General features: G+C 53.9%; 5 protein-coding genes across 5 annotated transcripts; 2 read left to right on the plus strand and 3 right to left on the minus strand.

Moving 5' to 3' along the window:
- The first annotated feature begins 3,052 nt into the window (after positions 1-3,052).
- Positions 3,053-7,086, plus strand: WHR41_07378 (uncharacterized protein). The gene is made up of 4 exons (XM_069375983.1): positions 3,053-4,376; positions 4,449-4,548; positions 4,603-4,988; positions 5,041-7,086. Exons 1-4 carry the CDS (start codon positions 4,139-4,141, stop codon positions 5,955-5,957), a joined length of 1,641 nt encoding a protein of 546 aa, XP_069227045.1. The 5' UTR covers positions 3,053-4,138; the 3' UTR covers positions 5,958-7,086.
- A 341-nt stretch (positions 7,087-7,427) lies between these two features.
- WHR41_07379 (uncharacterized protein) lies at positions 7,428-9,002 on the plus strand (the record flags this gene model as incomplete). Its single annotated transcript, XM_069375984.1, has 1 exon — positions 7,428-9,002. The coding sequence occupies one exon, from the start codon at positions 7,428-7,430 to the stop codon at positions 9,000-9,002; it is 1,575 nt and encodes a 524-aa protein (XP_069227044.1).
- WHR41_07380 (uncharacterized protein) lies at positions 8,879-10,554 on the minus strand. The gene is made up of 2 exons (XM_069375985.1): positions 9,313-10,554; positions 8,879-9,257 (listed from the first exon to the last, which is right to left on the minus strand). The coding sequence occupies exons 1-2, from the start codon at positions 10,294-10,296 to the stop codon at positions 9,057-9,059; spliced, it is 1,185 nt and encodes a 394-aa protein (XP_069227067.1). The 5' UTR covers positions 10,297-10,554; the 3' UTR covers positions 8,879-9,056.
- A 993-nt stretch (positions 10,555-11,547) lies between these two features.
- WHR41_07381 (uncharacterized protein) lies at positions 11,548-13,269 on the minus strand (the record flags this gene model as incomplete). Its single annotated transcript, XM_069375986.1, has 3 exons — positions 11,548-12,524; positions 12,580-12,733; positions 12,787-13,269. The coding sequence occupies 3 exons, from the start codon at positions 13,267-13,269 to the stop codon at positions 11,548-11,550; spliced, it is 1,614 nt and encodes a 537-aa protein (XP_069227068.1).
- A 2,295-nt stretch (positions 13,270-15,564) lies between these two features.
- WHR41_07382 (uncharacterized protein) lies at positions 15,565-16,629 on the minus strand (the record flags this gene model as incomplete). The annotated part of the gene is made up of 1 exon (XM_069375987.1): positions 15,565-16,629. The coding sequence occupies one exon, from the start codon at positions 16,627-16,629 to the stop codon at positions 15,565-15,567; it is 1,065 nt and encodes a 354-aa protein (XP_069227069.1).
- Between the last annotated feature and the right edge of the window lie 181 nt (positions 16,630-16,810).

The raw sequence follows: 16,810 nt of genomic DNA on the forward strand, positions 1-16,810 counted from the left end.
CGGATAAGGACATGGCAGAAGAGATGAAAGTTTTGCGTTCACAGTTGAAGGACGAGTACAAAGCTCAGCAGGACAAAGCATTGTCCAAACAGCAACAGCAGATCGAAAAGCTCGCTGCGACCACGAAGAAGCGTGAAATGCAAGAGTTGGAGGCAAAGCTTCACAGAGACGCAAAGGTTCATCTCGAAACGATTTTGTCTACGCATCGTGGGCAAGCCGATGCACGGCTTCAGGAGATGGACTCGCGCCTTCGCAATGTGACCAAGGCACAAATAGACGAGATCGAAAAGTACAGGTCTAAGCTGGAGGACGTGACTTCCGAGCATACGCAAAAGCTGATGGATGTCAAACGCAAACACGCAGCTTCACTGGACAAACTGGCCGTCGAGAAGGCAACACTTCTTCGAAGCAACGAGCGAAAGCAAGCAGAACTCGACACTGCGGTCAATGCGATGCGTTCTCTCCAGGTCTCCCAGAAATCTTTGACAGAAGAATATAAGGCATCGTCAGATACTCATCGAGTCCGAATCAAGGAACTGGACGAAAGTCTGGAGGCAGAACGCGAGAAAACGGCGTCCTTGCAGGCTGAGTACAAGTCTGCCCGGAAGGCTCGACGCGAGAAGGAGGAGCAAGTATACAAGTCAGTTGAGCAATCGCTTGACGAGCTCAGACAGCTACTGTCGCAGGCCGGACGTGATGTCATGAGCCTCAGAGCCGAAAACAATCGACTTCAAGCCTCGTTGAATGCTGGGAAGTCACACGAGGCGGCATGACATCCGGGTTGATGGCTCGACCACGACAGGCTTTGCTGATATGATAGCTTTTACGATGGGTGACGAAATCGGATATTCGGACGTCAAACATTATTTTCGCTGATGCACAACAACGGGAGAGATATGGCTGGAACAGTACCATGTGCGCAATTAATAGTAGGTAGCTAATAACGCCATCCCGTGTCGTGAAAGTCTTCCTTTTCAACTATGAAACTCCTGGCTGCAAACAAAGCACACATCTCCTCTGCGCCCATTCAATTCGTCCAATTATGAGCAAAATTTTCGAGGAGGCATGACCAGAATGTACGTATACACCGCAACTCATTGTGCGCGAGGCATATATGAAAATCGACGGGCGAACCATGAGCACGCACAACTGATCGTCATCCCTGGCTGAGATATTCTTGTGTCAGCCAAACAAGGTTTCTAGACCTATCGTGCAGAATGTGGTTTATTGTTCAAGAAACAAGTACATCTGATTCAAGCTTCAGCATTTTTCTGGGAATCAGTAGCGTTGTTCACGCGCGAGGCCCGTCGTATCTTAGCGGCGGGTGTGCTGCTTACAAGATTTGGGTAGCTTGCTGCAGCCCCGCAGCACGCTCCCCGCGCTCAAGGTGTGCAACTGCGCTTCATTCGGTCAAGACGTTCGTTCTTTCCGCTGGTTTTGTCTACGAGTATGACGAAATTTGAGCCCAGTGGAATGAAAAGGAAAGTAGGACCGAAGGGATGAAGCGCTTGCGTGACTCTCTAGGAGTGTTGAAATCGGCATCGAAGAAGTTTGCCCAATCACGCGGAGCAGGAAGAAAGCTCATGGCAACCGGGGAGCAGCTTGACTCGAGACGCATTGCGGAGATTTTGCTAAAACTATTACAATAGTCTATCTGAAGCGAACGATTGAGACTCTCGAGAATCTTGATGGTGGCACCTTGACCCACTTTGAGACCATGAAGATGCGTCCTAAACGCCCGAGCTCTTGGTATCTCCGATATCCTAGGATTAAATGCTGTACTACCATCACCTACGGATTATAGAACAATGGACCTTCCATGGAGAGCATACGATCCAGCGAGCTACAGATTGGGTGAAGAGTCTGCATCTTGTATCCTCACGAAAACGATATGTGTGACCGTGCCAGCATGGCATCTAGCTGTCGAGGAAGTAGCCTATTTGCAGTTGTGAATGGCCGCTCATGAATGCAGTTGACCTCTTCGTGAGCAGCAACGCGTAAGGGTGAAACGTCTGACGAGAGCGAGAACGCGAAGTTCGGAAACAGTCTTTGTTTGGAACTCGATGGGATACCTTGGTCTTTGGAAGTCGACAGGGAGAGGGGTTTCCTGCCAGGCCAGAACATGCTGTTGTCGCGCGTACTCAAGGATTTGTCTCAGACAGGCCTTGAGTGATTCTCGTGTGCAAGAAATATCCCCTTTTTAAGAGTCTTCACAGTCTCACGAAGACGCTGAAAACTGACACACGAGCGTCGCAGTTCACAAGGGTGATGGTGTCAGTAGCAGCAGCGCGTAGGAAATGAAGCGCTTCCGCACGCTGCTTCAAAGCATCATCAGCAGTTGGACTGCTCCATCGGAAGCATACAGCCAAAGGGGCTGAAACGATCTGCATCATGCCTGCGCGTATAGCGACACGCCGCTGCATGTATTGGAAACGAATGCAGTACTGCCTCTCCTTCAAGGCTGCAGAAGAACGCATGGCAGATTTACCGCGCTAGCCCGCCGAGGCCGCTCAGCGAATTGTAGGGCGCAACATGCTGACTACAATATTGACTAGTGAAAGAGACCGTCGCATCGCAGCGCAAGTGGGTCGCACGTGGACTAGACCATATACAGTAGGATGGGTGCCCCTTGTGGACCTCTGGGTTCATGGAAACTACTGCCCGCAACGGCGTCGAAACTGATCCCCAGTCGTCCACATGGGGGAAACACCCATGGGCAAACCAAATGGGACTCGGCGTTAGGGCACATGTTGAGGACAGGGCCCACGCAGAGAAGGTCAGCCGGAGGTACTGTCCATGTGAGAAGAGAAGAAGTGAGATACAACAATATGCGTAGGGCGTACCAACAGGACAAGCGAAAGGCTAAGCCTTCTGGAAGTGAACGCCACAAGCAGAAAGATCTCCCGCGGCCGCAAATTTTTCAGCGGCCGGGAGATGCAAGGGCTCGTGGCAACGGAACGCTCGGTACGCAGACGCCAAGCGCTGAGGTTACCTGCACGTCGGGCAACGCCGACGAGAACCTGCCACTTGCTTGACGGTAGACCACATGTGGAGGACGCCGGGGGCGGACCAACAACTCCATGGGTGACCCGAAGGTTCATTGGTAATTTCACTTATGAGCTTTGTGGGTCTCCGAGCAGAACTAAAGAGATAACATACCGTCCCAGCCAGCATGCTGCGAGGCGTGTAGCAGCAGCAGAACCGAACGCTGAACTCATCATGCGCGAAGAGCTCCCAAGACTCGCGAACGCAAGGCCTCCAAGCTCAAGGCTGCGCCTTCGCAGCACAAGCACAGTTGGCGCGGATCTTGTCCTCAGCCGCCGCGGCGCTGGCAATTGACGGCTTGACATCATCCCGCTTCATCAGCCGCGAAACGTTTGACCGTTGATCTCTCCGGGGGGCCGTGCGATCCGCCGATTGTATGCGCAGCAAGAAGCGGCGAGACTAGCACGACGCGATGGTGGTCCTCTGGCCGCTTGAGCGTATGACACTCGTCCTCGGCGCCCTGGATCTCGGTAGCGGCGGGTCCTGAGACGCTCTCGCGAATCAACGTTGGTCTTCGCTCGCGCGAAGATTGGCCCACGCGAGCAATGACATCTCCCAACAGGTTGAGAGAACCCTCGGGGTCTCTGCCTGTCTACTGGCAGTATATGACCCCGCCTGCGTATCGCCTGAAGGCTAAAGATCTTCTTGTCACCTTCCCTCCTTTACCAAAATTTCCTGGGTGTACTACTCTCTGGCCGGCATCTCTTATCTAGCAACAAGGAAAGGAAACAGTGTCTACGCACTACCCCCACCTGAGCCACCGATCTGCGTCCTTAATTGTGACCTCAAGGTTTCGCATTGCGAAGTGAGCCGACTGGACCGACCACAGCACCATCCGCCCAAGCACTCTCGAAACTGGACCAAGACGACTTTCCCCTCCCACAGCGCCAAACCCTCACGCGACCTCCGTGCAACCAGCATCAGCCCTAGCAACTGTACTGTTGGACCATAGCGACATCAACCATTGCGCCAAAGCCCGGAATACCCACCCTCGATTGCCCGGATCCCTCCCAAGCAGCACCTCAGCACGCGACCATATCCGACTGGACTAAGCCCTTGCGACAACCAGATCCCCTCGCGAACCAAAGCAACAATGCCTCGCCTCCTCTTCACTAACCCTTTCGCGAAACACGATGTGTCCGAGTTCCCTGACGTTGTTATACCTTTGGCCCAAGCGCAGCGACACAACTCTATTACCTCGAAGGAGAAGCCGGACGATGCATCCAGAGGTTCTAGCGATGTCCACGGCGGCTCCGCTCTGACCGTGGAAGCTCTGAGGGCTGAAATCGATACAGACCTTGCAGCGGGAGGACACGATACCGCATATGACCGTGAGTCGCTACGATAGTTGCGGTGGCTTTCGCTGCGAGCTTTGAAAAAGTGAAATTCTCACACAATTGCAGGCAAGAGCAAGGTCATCAACAAAGCGCTTACCGACATTGGAATGGGCAAATACCAGTGGTGCCTGTTTGCCCTCTGCGGTTTCGGTTGGTTTGCCGACAAGTAGGTTCTCCGCCAAACGCACCCATTCATCCTCTCGCTAATACCGTTTAATAGCCTCTGGCTTCAGGGTGTTGCTCTTACACTTCCTTCGCTCTCCAACGAATTTGGTGTGGATTCTAACACAGTGCGATACACCACCCTCGCTCTATTCCTCGGTCTTTGCATCGGTGCTTCTTTCTGGGGTGTCATGTCCGATGTCGTTGGTCGTCGACTTGCTTTCAACTGCACCCTTGGCATTGCTGGTGTCTTCGGTATTGCAGCTGGTGCTGCTCCCAACTGGATTGGAGCCTGCGCCCTCTTTGCATGCGTTGGTCTTGGAGTTGGTGGCAATCTCCCCGTCGATGGTGCATTGTTCCTTGAATTCCTCCCCACTGCGAACGGCGGCCTTCTGACCCTTCTCTCGGTCTGGTGGCCTGTCGGTCAGCTAGTCTCGTCGCTGGGTAAGCTCAAGCCGCTTCCAAGCATCTCTTCAGGTTTGCTGACATCGTATAGTTGCTTGGCCATTCATCGTGGACTACCCGGACAACGAGGGCTGGCGCTACTTCATCTACACCATTGGTGCACTCACCTTCTTCATGTTCGCTTGCCGTTTCTGCTTGTTCCACCTCTTCGAGTCGCCCAAGTTCCTCCTCTCACGTGGCAGGCAATCTGAGGCCGTTGCTGTCGTTCACGGCATTGCGTACCACAACGGCGTGAAGACCTGGCTTACCGAGGACATCCTCAACCAGATCGGCGGAGACCCCGAGGTCGGCGGCGACAAGCTTGCAACCACGGACATCATCAGGCGCAACCTGAACAAGTTCTCCGGCGAGCGCATTCGTCCACTTTTCGCCAACTGGAAGCTTGGTCTCACCACCGTCCTCCTCTGGTTCATCTGGACCTGCATCGGCATGGGCTACCCGCTTTTCAACGCTTTCCTGCCCCAGTACCTCGGCAGCGGTGACACCACACCTTACATCACCTACCGCAACTACGCCATCACATCCGTTGTCGGTGTTCCCGGCTCCATCCTCGCCTGCTACACCGTCGACATCAAGTACGTCGGCCGCAAGGGTACCATGGCCATCGCCACCGTCATCTCCGGCGTCTTCCTCTACGTTTTCACCATCTCCTCCGACCCCGACTTCCAGCTCACTTTCTCCTCCCTCGAGGCTTTCTTCCAGAACATCATGTACGGTGTCCTCTACGCCTACACTCCGGAAGTTTTCCCGGCACCCAACCGCGGCACTGGCACTGGTATTTCCAGCTTCCTTAACCGTGTCGCGGGCCTGTGCGCGCCTATCGTCGCCGTCAACGCCGGCTCGGCCAACCCGGCCGCGCCCATCTACGCCTCTGGTGGCCTGTTCTTCGCCGCCTTCCTGGGCATGCTGGCTCTTCCTATTGAGACCAGGGGCAAGCAGAGCTTGTAAGCGATTCGTGGAGGAGAGAAAGAGTCGGATTTGTCGTTAGATGTTAAAGCGACGCATGTATACCACGATCGAGGACTCGCAGAGGCAATAGTCTCGAGGCCCTCAGATCCCAGATACCCAAAAAGTCAAAGTTTTGTTACATCGCGCGCTTTTTATTTCACACCCTGAGCCCTGTTCGCGATCGCTCCATTCGTTTAGGGACACCCGCATGCTATCAAAGACCTTCCTGTGTCTGGATGTGCCCACCCTCTAGGCCTGAGAAAGGCTGGGACACATTGATGCAGGCGGCCCTGAAGTGGATGCGATGGCTGATCGCTCGCACCGATCAAGACGCGAAACACGCCGTAGGAGAGTACAAGCTTCCCAAGAGATTTAAACGAAATCGACGTGCTACCCTCACCTACATACCATCTCGACTTGGCTTACAACGACGTGTGGCTTCACAGCCTCTATTCTCGACGTATCCTATTCTTCGAAAACCCACCCGAGCCATCTCACGAGAAAGCCATCGGCGTCTTAGAAGCGGCCCTGTAATCTCTCGTCGACGGCACACCAGAACTCGGCCGACAAGTCGTCGTGATGCCTGCGGTGGATGGGGACAAGGTGCCCTGGAGGGGCATTCGTCCGTCAAGGGGACAGAATTTGTTGTCAGAGACCTTGTGCCAAAGTTCCCGAGCTATAAGGAGCTTGGAGGGAAAGTATTCCCCATCGGCGAGTTCAAAAATGATTTGCTGGCACCTGTGCCTCTGGGCGCGGGCGACTTTGATCGAGGGTGGTCTGCTGCTCACCGTTTGTCTGTACCACCAGTTGGCCGATGAACATTATATGAATGCTGTCATGGCTGCGCTTGGCGAGCAGTGTAGGCTGGCTGAGACGAGTGAATCATTGTCGCCGAGGAAGATGAACACCGACCGAAAGGTCCTGCTGCGACTTGATGGGATCGAAATCGAATATGAAGCACCATTCTGGTTACGGACGTAAGGAGCGCGCGATGTAAGCTTGGGTCTACCTGGGGAGGAGTATGAGTTGGTCAAAGAGGATCAGGTTTGGAGGGAAAGCACGAAAGAGCTGAGCAAGTGAATGCAGTGCAACATCTGTCAAGGATTGGTTATATTGAAGTGAAGTCGAGTGCAGGCTGTCCCCATTCGTTGACTGCTGCCTGGCGCGCCTTGCGTTCCTTCCTTGTCTGTGAAATAAAGCCGGGCCCACACCATCCATCCAACACCACAACACCTCCTATCCAACACTCACCCAACGACGACGCACCAACTCCCGAGCTTCATCCTCCCAGTTCAGAAACGCTCTACCCTGCCAATTCTAATGGCGTCAGCCAACGACGCTCCCATGCCACTGGCACTTGCTCACCAGGCCCAGCCAATTGTTGCCACGGCTGCTATCATGCCAGTCGAACAAACAAACACCAGCGATCAAGCTTCGAACAACACCACCACCACCAACAACAACGCAATCATGCCAACAGTGCAAGCTTCTCCTGGCACCAACCCACAAAACACAGTGCAAGCCAACCGAGATCCCGATGCAGACCAAGGTGCTGAGGATAATGATGAGAGCAGCAATGACAATGAGAGCGACGACGATGACATGAGCCATTACACTTTCCGCGAGTCAGACTACGATTCTGATGGCAACTCCGTCGATGAATTGGACAAAGCACAGGAACGGAAGAACAGGCTGATGCAGTTTGACGAAGATGGTGTGCTCCAGTGGCTACAGAACGAGAGCTCTTACACAACAAGCGAGCCTGGCCGTCAACCGACGTCTAGTGAACGACGCTTGTACGATGCCGCATCAGTCTTCGAGCTCCGCCAGTATGTCAGAGAGCGCGGACTGTGCGACCCGTACCGGGAAGGCCTTACTCTCAAATACTTCTACATTCGCGTTCTGGAACAAGCCGATCGGAACAAGAAGTTCCGCTTTCTCGACTTGCCACCGGAGATGAGGAATATCGTCTATAGTGAGCTTTTAACCTTCGGCTACTGTTGCTGCCGCATGTGTGTGGAGTGCGGGTCCGATCACCAATGCATTTGCTTGGCTCGTCGTTGTGACATTGCGATTCTGCAAGTCAGCAAACAGGTGTACAAGGAGGCCAAGGACATCCTCTACGCAGACAACACGGTCGAGTCCAAGATCTTTTTCCTGTCCGACCCGGTTCGCTCTGCCAAGATCCACAACACAGAGTTCGGCGATGCCTTAATGGCGAGACGTGAGGGTTTCTACGCTGGCATGTACTGCTTGCCAGATTGGTTTCGCAGAATACAGCATTTGCAACTGACCATTGGTGCTCATGGCCATGGCGAAATGGCACGAGGATTCGAGTTCCTCCAAGGCTGCCTCTTGAACATCGCTTCGTTTCTTCTGGAGGGTCATAGTCTGAAGACGCTTCGCATCCACGTCACGAATCATCTCTACGACCCTTTGACTGAAGCCGAGGACGCGGAGCATTTCATGGACATCCTCCTCTACCCTCTTCGCCGTCTAAGCGGCTTCAGGAACGTGGTTTTCACTGGAGATGTAGACGATGCATTGTCCCTGGACATCAAGACTCAGATGCAAGGACCGAAGACGCAGACCTTCAACACAGTCAAGCATTTGCATCACCTGCGCAAAGAAGCTCATGCCTTCGTATCGATGGTGGAAGAATTAAATCCGTCCGACTTCCGGGATTCGATCTACGAGCTTCACGAAGTCTGGCAGGGGCCAAGTCTGGTGAATCGTGTCAAATGGCTGCTTGAGGAGACCGCATACTTTTCATATTTCGAAGAGGACGGAGAAGGAGAGTTTCGAGACGCTCGCGCCGAGGAAAATTTGCATATGAAAATGTGGGACCTGGAGTCCTGCTTGAACGGTGCAGACTTCAGGCGATTCGAGCAGAAGAAAGTCGGGTACGAAACAGCAAGAGCGAGCCGGATGGCACTCGATCCAAAGGAGACTTCATTTGGAAAAGGCGGCAGGGTTGAGGAGGATCCCTGCGAATACTATGATCGCCCCTGGACAAGTCGTATTGTGGACGACATATTTGACTAGATGGAGAGGCGATGTCTGAGTGAGCTTCTTCGCACGTGGCCTTTCCGCGTTGAGCTATGTGGTCTTTGCTATTCCTTCTTTGACACCACCGGACCACTTCCCGTTTTTCCTTTCCCATGAGACAGTGCCAAAGCTCGTAGTACGTAGCACGTTAGCCTTCAATGAAGACAGTTTATCGCATTTGCTTGACAGAGCATCCATGTCAGCAGCCGAAGGGAAAGTCTTCCCAACAACGCCTGACCGTGGGTTTTGGACCTGAAGTAATCATGAGCTTGAAATCACGATGCGCCAATGTCATGAATCCACATACCTCCATGAAGAATTGCAGGCTCGGGTTGGCCACAATCTCGACCTGCTCGAGCTGCGCACACCCTTCCAACCCCCTAAGCAGCTCCTTCTTGCATGCCTCACCCGGCTCTGCCTCCAGCGTGGCGTTCAACACCATCACGTTCTTCTGCACGCCGAGCACCTTTTGAAACTGCTCCAGCGTGAACGTGAACAGCGTCGAGTTCAGCGCCCTCAGACCCCGCGGCCTGCACTCATCCGCCGTCAGAGCCTCCACCACACTCGCCGACAGCGTCTTGTTGAACGCCATGACACCTTCTTTGCTCGCCGCCTGCGCAATATTGCTCGGATCCTGCTCATCCTCGCTCGCGTCCTCCGGCGCGGAAATATTGAACGAGCAGCTGATGAGCCCCGGCCCGATCAGCGCCGCCAGCTCCGACGCCGGAATCTGCGCCATGAAATCCTCATCCTCGTGTCGGAAGGTGTAGTTGACCTCGAGGAACATCAGGCCGCGGCGCGCGCGGCCGGGGTCATCGGAGGCATCGTATTTCAACCAGGGCGCGATCTGCGCGAAGAAGCCGGGCTTCGCGAAGACGTCGAGCAGGTGTAGGGCGCGGAGGTTGGGAAGTTTTCTGAAGAAGGCCGCGGCATCTTCAGCACTCTCTTTGCTGATTCCGCCCAGTAGCTGGCTGTAGATGACAACGCTCTTGAGGTTGGGCAGGCGCTCGGCGAGCCGGTTGAGGAAGCCTGGTGGGTAGCCGAGGCTGAAGAGCTCGAGAGTGAGGGATTCGATTGCGAAGGGGATCGAATCGGGAATCGAGTAGGGTTGCGAGAGGAGGGTCTGGTACTCGTCGACTATGATGTCGCAGGTGAGGGTGAGGGCTTTGAGGCCGCGGGCGGCCGGAGGGAAGTCTGGTAGGCTGAATGACTGGAGGGGTATTTGGGCTCCCTGGGCTTCGGACGGGTTGACTGGAGCCCCAGGAAGGTTAGCTGGGTTTGTGGTTGCCATCGTTGGGAGGATTGGGCTGATTCAATTGATAGGCGATGGGGGAGTTGAGTTGGGGATTACAGAGAGTTCAAGGAGGGCGCCGCAGCCGAATGGGTTTCAGACTCGGCTTGAAAGAGAGGAGATGTGAGGGGTATGATAGAAGGGCTGTCATGCAGGCCATGGCGAACACTTGGGATGCGGTCTGCGTGCCCAGTCGTGAGCTCGAAGCTGCCCGTTCGCACATGTCAGCCTGCGGAGAAGTGGGGTCTCGGAGTTGCTGGATGACGGAGAGACAAGGATTCTGTCAGGACAAGACGGAGAATATGTGCAGCTCGGCTTCTGAGCGCCGATCTTTCTGCCGAAGAGTTTCGATATCTCTCTAATCTCGTTTGCGAATCCAGGAATTCACGCGACTTCCGCATATTCCTCTCACATGCAGGCGTGGTGTTGTACACAAGACCAATTGAGCCCCACCAAACGCTCAGTGGTTTCGGATCTCCGCCATATCCATGAGCACTGACGTGAATGTACTATACGAGCATTCGCGGCCCTTCTCACAAGGACATTTGTAAATCTACGGCTGATTTTGCCAAAGCCTTTGGCATGTGGTCCATGACTCTCTCTGTGGACAAAATGTTTCTCGGTGGTTTGTAGGTGAGGGTAGTACGTCACTTTACCTTATATCTTATGAGATGCTTGTGAACTCAAAGCCTTGTGCCATGCGACCCACGACTCTCTCAGGGGAAATCTTCTTTTTTGGCTGGGAGCGAGTTTGGAATGATGCTATCTCTTGGTTTACCGTCGACTGAGGACCAGAAGCGAGAGGAACAATAGCGCATGGGTAGGTGCGACGGATCTAAATCCATGTCAGCAATCCTTGCTACCGTCAGACAAAGCACTATCATACTCGTGCAGCTGGTCGTGGGATTTTAACTGTGGTGTGCAATAAGAGTGCTGTGCAATCTGCGGCTTCGGCCGGAGCACCTTCAGACCTGCGACGTTTCCTGAAGGATCATGTTCACCCGCCCTTATCTTGAAGCTGACATTGTCTGACATTTTTGGGACGGAAAAGGGTAGGCACTGTACATCAAAATCGTTGGTTGTAGGACAGTCAATTTCGAGACGTTGAACATCTTGGATCTATTGTGTATACGTGCCGAAAAGCGCTGGTACAAAAGTTTTGATGTACGAAAGCCGAAGATTACTCACTTCCGGCGATAGGGTATCATGCTATCCTTGCCATATCCACCATTACTACCGAGGGCTGAGACCCTAAACATTTTCCTCCATAAGATGCTCGGGCGTAGCCGATGTCTTGGAGATACGGCGGCCACCAGTCTTCTCTCTTTCGCTGGCAAGCTCCTTCGCGAACTTGGAGCGGTCTCTGATCTGTGGGCCAAACCAGTAGAAGATGTAGATGGGAATGACAATGACGCAAGACAAAGCGCCGAGGATTGTCGTCGCGTTGTTGACGGCCGGGTTGGGGAAATGGCCGATGTTGTGGTACAGAGGTGCAGCGTACATAGCGGAGATACCGGCGAAGAAATCACGCGCCCATGCGTTGCCACCTGTCGCGGAAGCGGCGTAGACACCGTAAGATGCGACCATGTAATCGACCGATGAGAAGTAGATCGTGTAGTTGGCAATGCCGATAAGGGCGGAGAAGATCATCGGGGCGATCCAGTGGTTGATCGCAGGTCCTTGGGTAGTCCATGCGAAGCAGAACAGACCGATGGGCTCAAGCGGAGCTGTCCAAAGGAGCCACTTGAGGCGACGTTCCGGAATCATCGAGTTCCTGCCATTCTTCTTCCTGTGGTGTTCATCCCGCCAGAACCATGGATAGTACGAGAAGTAGGCGATGAAGTAGGCCGCGTTGATGGGAATGAAGGCCCAAGCGATGGCGAGGATACCGAATCCCCACTGCTGATACACCGGCTTGAAGCTCTCGAGGAACGTGAAAATGAGGGCGTCGGAGAAACCGGAGAGGAGGGAAAGGCAGAGGACGATGGGCTCGGTGAGCAACATGATCCATGGACGCATCCAAATCGTGCCGATCTCCTTGACAGAGATACGCGGCTTCTTGAGCTCGTTCGGACCATATACATTGGGATCCTCGCCAGCCTTGCGTCTCCTCTTGGCCTCCTTGTCCAGAAGGATTGTCGCACGGCTTTCAGGCATGAAAAAGTGAATGGCTTGAGCGCCACCGTTGAAGATCAGTTGGATCCAGAAGTTCCAACGCCAGTGGAGGACTGAACAATATTGTCAGCATTGGGAAGATGTGATGATATGGTAATGGTGGCTTACATCGCTCAATAGGTCCACCAATCACACCACCGATACTAGTGCCGATGCAGGATGCAAGAACGATGAAAGCAAGAGGCCACTGCTGGTCTTCCGGTTCGTACAAGTCTGCGATGAGACCAAGTGTGACACTGCCACCAGCGGTGGAAAGACCACTCTGTTAAATCGATTAGCACGTGACGCGTCAGAAGCATATCCGGTCAAACATACCAGTGCACGACCAGCAAGAATACCACTGAAGCTGTTGGCAAGAGCTGCAGGGAGAATGAAGATGTTGATGAGCGTTTCGGAGAGCTGGAGAATGGGCCAACGTCCAAACTCCTCACTCCAAGGAGCCCAAAGCTCGCAACCGAATGAGTAGAAGACCAGATAGATCATCTGACCAGTACGAGCACCCTGCTGAGAGATACCAAACTCCTCCACAAGCGGCGTGACCGCGTTCGGATAAACCGAGGTGTTGTAGTTCATCGCGATTTGAATGAGCGCAACCGAGGAGAGGTACATCCATTTCTTCCATGTTGGCCAGTTGTAGGCGAGAATCTCATACGCCTCATCTTCCGTCAATTCGCGCTTGCCATCGGGGCGCACGTTCGACTTTTCGGTATTCTCGTTGGTCTCGTTTGGAGGGGAGACCGTCTTGTCGTCCGAGTCGCTCACGTCCGGCGTGGCGGTTGCCTGCTGGTCGTTCGCCATGTTGACAGTATGGGGATGGAGAAGGAGAACGGATGGAGAAAGGCAAATCACCCATGGAGATAGAGCGTGATTATTAGCACTTCAACGGCCAGATCCACAGCATGACGTCGGGCGATGGGATGTGGGCGTACGGGTGGACGCACCCTCCTCGCCATGGCGCGTGGTACATCCATCTCACGGCGCCCAGCAATTTTTGTTGGGTCTCTTCCGGAGAGATGGGGTTTACCCAAAGCCGCGCATGACCCGAGCAAACGCCTAGCAGGCATGTGGTTCGCGAGATCATCACCCTTCGGCAATGTGGGCAGGGACACTGCTCGGGGTGTGACGAAGGTTTTGAGCAGATCGTTCATTTGAATCAGCATCGACGCTGAACGTTCGCTGGGATCCACACGTCAAATCCACCAGACCCGATCTGCCAAGCGTGTGGATCTCGGACGGTCAAGACTCCGCCCAAGAGAGCCAAAGATATGGCTTGCTCGAATTAAGCAGCAACACTAGGACGGACTCGGCAACAAAGTCGACTTCACCCATCGTCGATGCCTGCCACGGCACCGTGGACCTCGCTGCAACGCCGAATTGTTGTCGCGCACGCAATTCGCGGTACCTGACAAATGTGAGACTTATCGTCCGGGGCTCCTTTCGCTGGCAGCGTGGGTTCTTCGGGGAAATCGCTGGGGTTTGACTGGGTCTCTCCATTGGGCCCTGAAGGAAGCAAACTCCAGTGGATATGGGTTATCTCCTGTTGTCTTCTGGAAACATCAATCTCCGAGTCAAACGTCAAAAGCCGGAGTATCTCCCGCACAACGCAAGGAGACGGCGGTATCGGCAGCTGGTAGAGAAGAGTCAATACTTAGGGCTCGCTTGCACATTCGCAGACTCAGCGGCGAGAGTTTGCCAATCGACGCGGCTTCGCGTCTTCCTCCGACGCTTGTGACGGTCGCCAAGTGCAACCGTAAGAAAGAGTTGGAACTCAACCATTATTAAGGTGCGGGCCGTCCCTTGATTGGGTCAAGCGTCTTCGGGTGGCGTTTGCCCCCGGGCTAATCATCCGAACGACATCATCGCTCCACTTGTTGAGACGCGAAGAGCTCTTGCCACAAAATACTTATGGATGCAAACAATTGTTGTTTGCCATGGTCTGAAATTTTGCTGAAAGATCTTTCAGCGGCGTCGCATGCAGGGCAGGGGTGGGAGCCTGATCTACCACATGCCGGCGTCAAGCTCCGTCCTCTCCTCGTTCAAACGGCTTCGGTCATGCGGCCGCATCGCGGCTCTTCTCGGACCACCTGGGGATGCTGGCTGACGTACTCATCTTGTCGTGGTCAATAGCGTAAAAGTTTGGCCTCTTGGCTTATCGCCGAATTGCTACAGCTCTGATGTCACTCCATCTTCCCGGCATCACATAATCTCGTGGCATTTTCTCGAATGGCGCTCTCCGCGCGCTCGTCTCCATGCGGGCGCAGCGGGTCCAAGCGGATCTCGTGATCGCACAGAAGACAAATGTAACGCGAGTGGAGATCTATCAGTCGTTGAATTAGCCTGACTCGATGTCATTCGCCTACGCGCCAAAACGGAGACTCGGGACATCCATCGCCATCACCTCTTCGACTCTCTCGCGTCTGCGCATCCGCCCACGCCGCCGTCAGTGAATGGGAGGCCTTCGTCGCTGGCGGTGTTTTGAATCCATCCCTCCGAGACTTCTCTTTCGAGGTTGAAGTGATCACAGATAAGCTGCTCTGGATTTTGCTCCTGCTCTGGGACGACAGCACTCATGTCCAAGAAGCTCTGAGCAAGAAGAGCACAGGAGCTATCTGAAGCTGCATGGCAAATCAACTTGGCTCAACCATAAAGGTCATATACAGTAAAAGACGCTTGAGAAATACATACGACCACAGGTCAGTGAAAACTGGGCATCCCGTCCGCTCTGCCATACATAAGCACTGAACCGGGCGACTAGTACTAGAGTGGGTGACCATCTGGGAATCCCGCCTGTTGTATGTTTTTTGCTTTTTGTGTGGGCCCTCCATCTTGGAAGAGAGGCGTGAAGACAAAGCCTGTAAAGGCAGCATCAGACTGATGTGTGCGATGGAACTGGCGGATAACTTGTGTCACAGTTGAGGTTGAACACAAAGGCACATGGAGATCGAAGCGGTACGGCTTCCTATAAACAGATGTGGGACGCAAACCTTGAACCTTGTATGCACTATTCCTTTGAAACCGTTGTCCGGTATTGTGTTATGTACTCTCAAGGTCATTCTGCCTTGTCCGTTGGCAAACAGTTAAGTCTGATTACACTTAGCAAATGTTCAAGGCAGCATTGCCAGTGATGTCGAAGGTCATGTTCTCTCCGCACGGGCTTTCACGGACAGTGTTGTCGTTGACCTCCAGAGACAGGGAGATATCGCGCGTGTTCTCAAATTCCGATCGTGCCGCAATGCGGACTTCTCCGCCACCCTGGACAGTGCCAGACTTGATGTTGACATTGTAGCAGTTCTCGATCAGGATGGCGTTGTTCCCGTTGTCCTGCAAGTCGATAGCGCCAATCACGGCGCCGCCGGATTCGGAGACACAGAAAATGCCACGTCCACCGCCACGGGACACGACTCGGTCAACGTTTATGTTGTCAGGATAGCTGCCGTCAGCGTATCTTCCGTTGCGGTTCGCGAAGCGCAGAGTCGCATAGCCGACGCCAGTTGCGACATTTGTGCCATCAACGAGACCGACTTGTGCATTGATTGTGTTCTGGATGAGCAGGCCACACTCTCCGACATCTTGGGCAATGACTTCGTTGATGGTCAGGCCATCGATGTTCCAAATTTCCACAGCGTGCGAGCCAGCGCCCGTGACTGTAATGCTGTCCATTTCCACGTTTGAGTTGGGCGCACCGTCGCGGTCGAAGCGGATGCCGAGACCATCGCTCAGATCCATCTCGATTTGACCCAGAGTGAGGTCGCTGACTCCCGAGAACTGAAGGCCGAAGTAAGGGCTTCCGGTCATCTTGAGGTATGGGATGCTGACACCGCTTTGGTCAATAGCACGGATAGCGCCACGACCGCTGTTGTAACCGACATCTATGGTGCCGCATCCCTCAAAAGTCTTGCCGCTGGAAATGTCGATGGTGGTCGCACCGATGGAACCGGAGGCGAGGACAGAGACGCGCTGACCCGATGAAATGGAATCGAGGGCGGTCTGGATGGCCGTGCGATAGTTTGACCCAGAGTAGAGCTGCTGAGAGCCTTTCGTGGCGGTGAAAGAATTTACTGAACCGTCGACGACAGCGTCAGGGCTGCCAGAGCCGCATTGTGCATAGACGGAAGAGGCAAATGCCAGGACGGAGGCAAGAAAGGAGAGACGAGTCATGCTGCAGAAGATTTGAGCAGTATCTTGATGGAAGAGAGGATGACCTGACTCTCAAGGTCGGCGCCTTCTCATGTTACATATGCTTCGTGAGAACGCCATACGTACTTCAGCCCTCCCCGGTCGTGACAATGCCACGCCCCAGGGCTACCACGCTCGGTGGCAATTATTTCATTCGAAACTC

Source organism: Cladosporium halotolerans, assembly GCF_011745625.1.
Source record: "Cladosporium halotolerans strain TM138-S3 chromosome Unknown Sca30, whole genome shotgun sequence".
NCBI lineage: Eukaryota > Fungi > Ascomycota > Dothideomycetes > Cladosporiales > Cladosporiaceae > Cladosporium > Cladosporium halotolerans.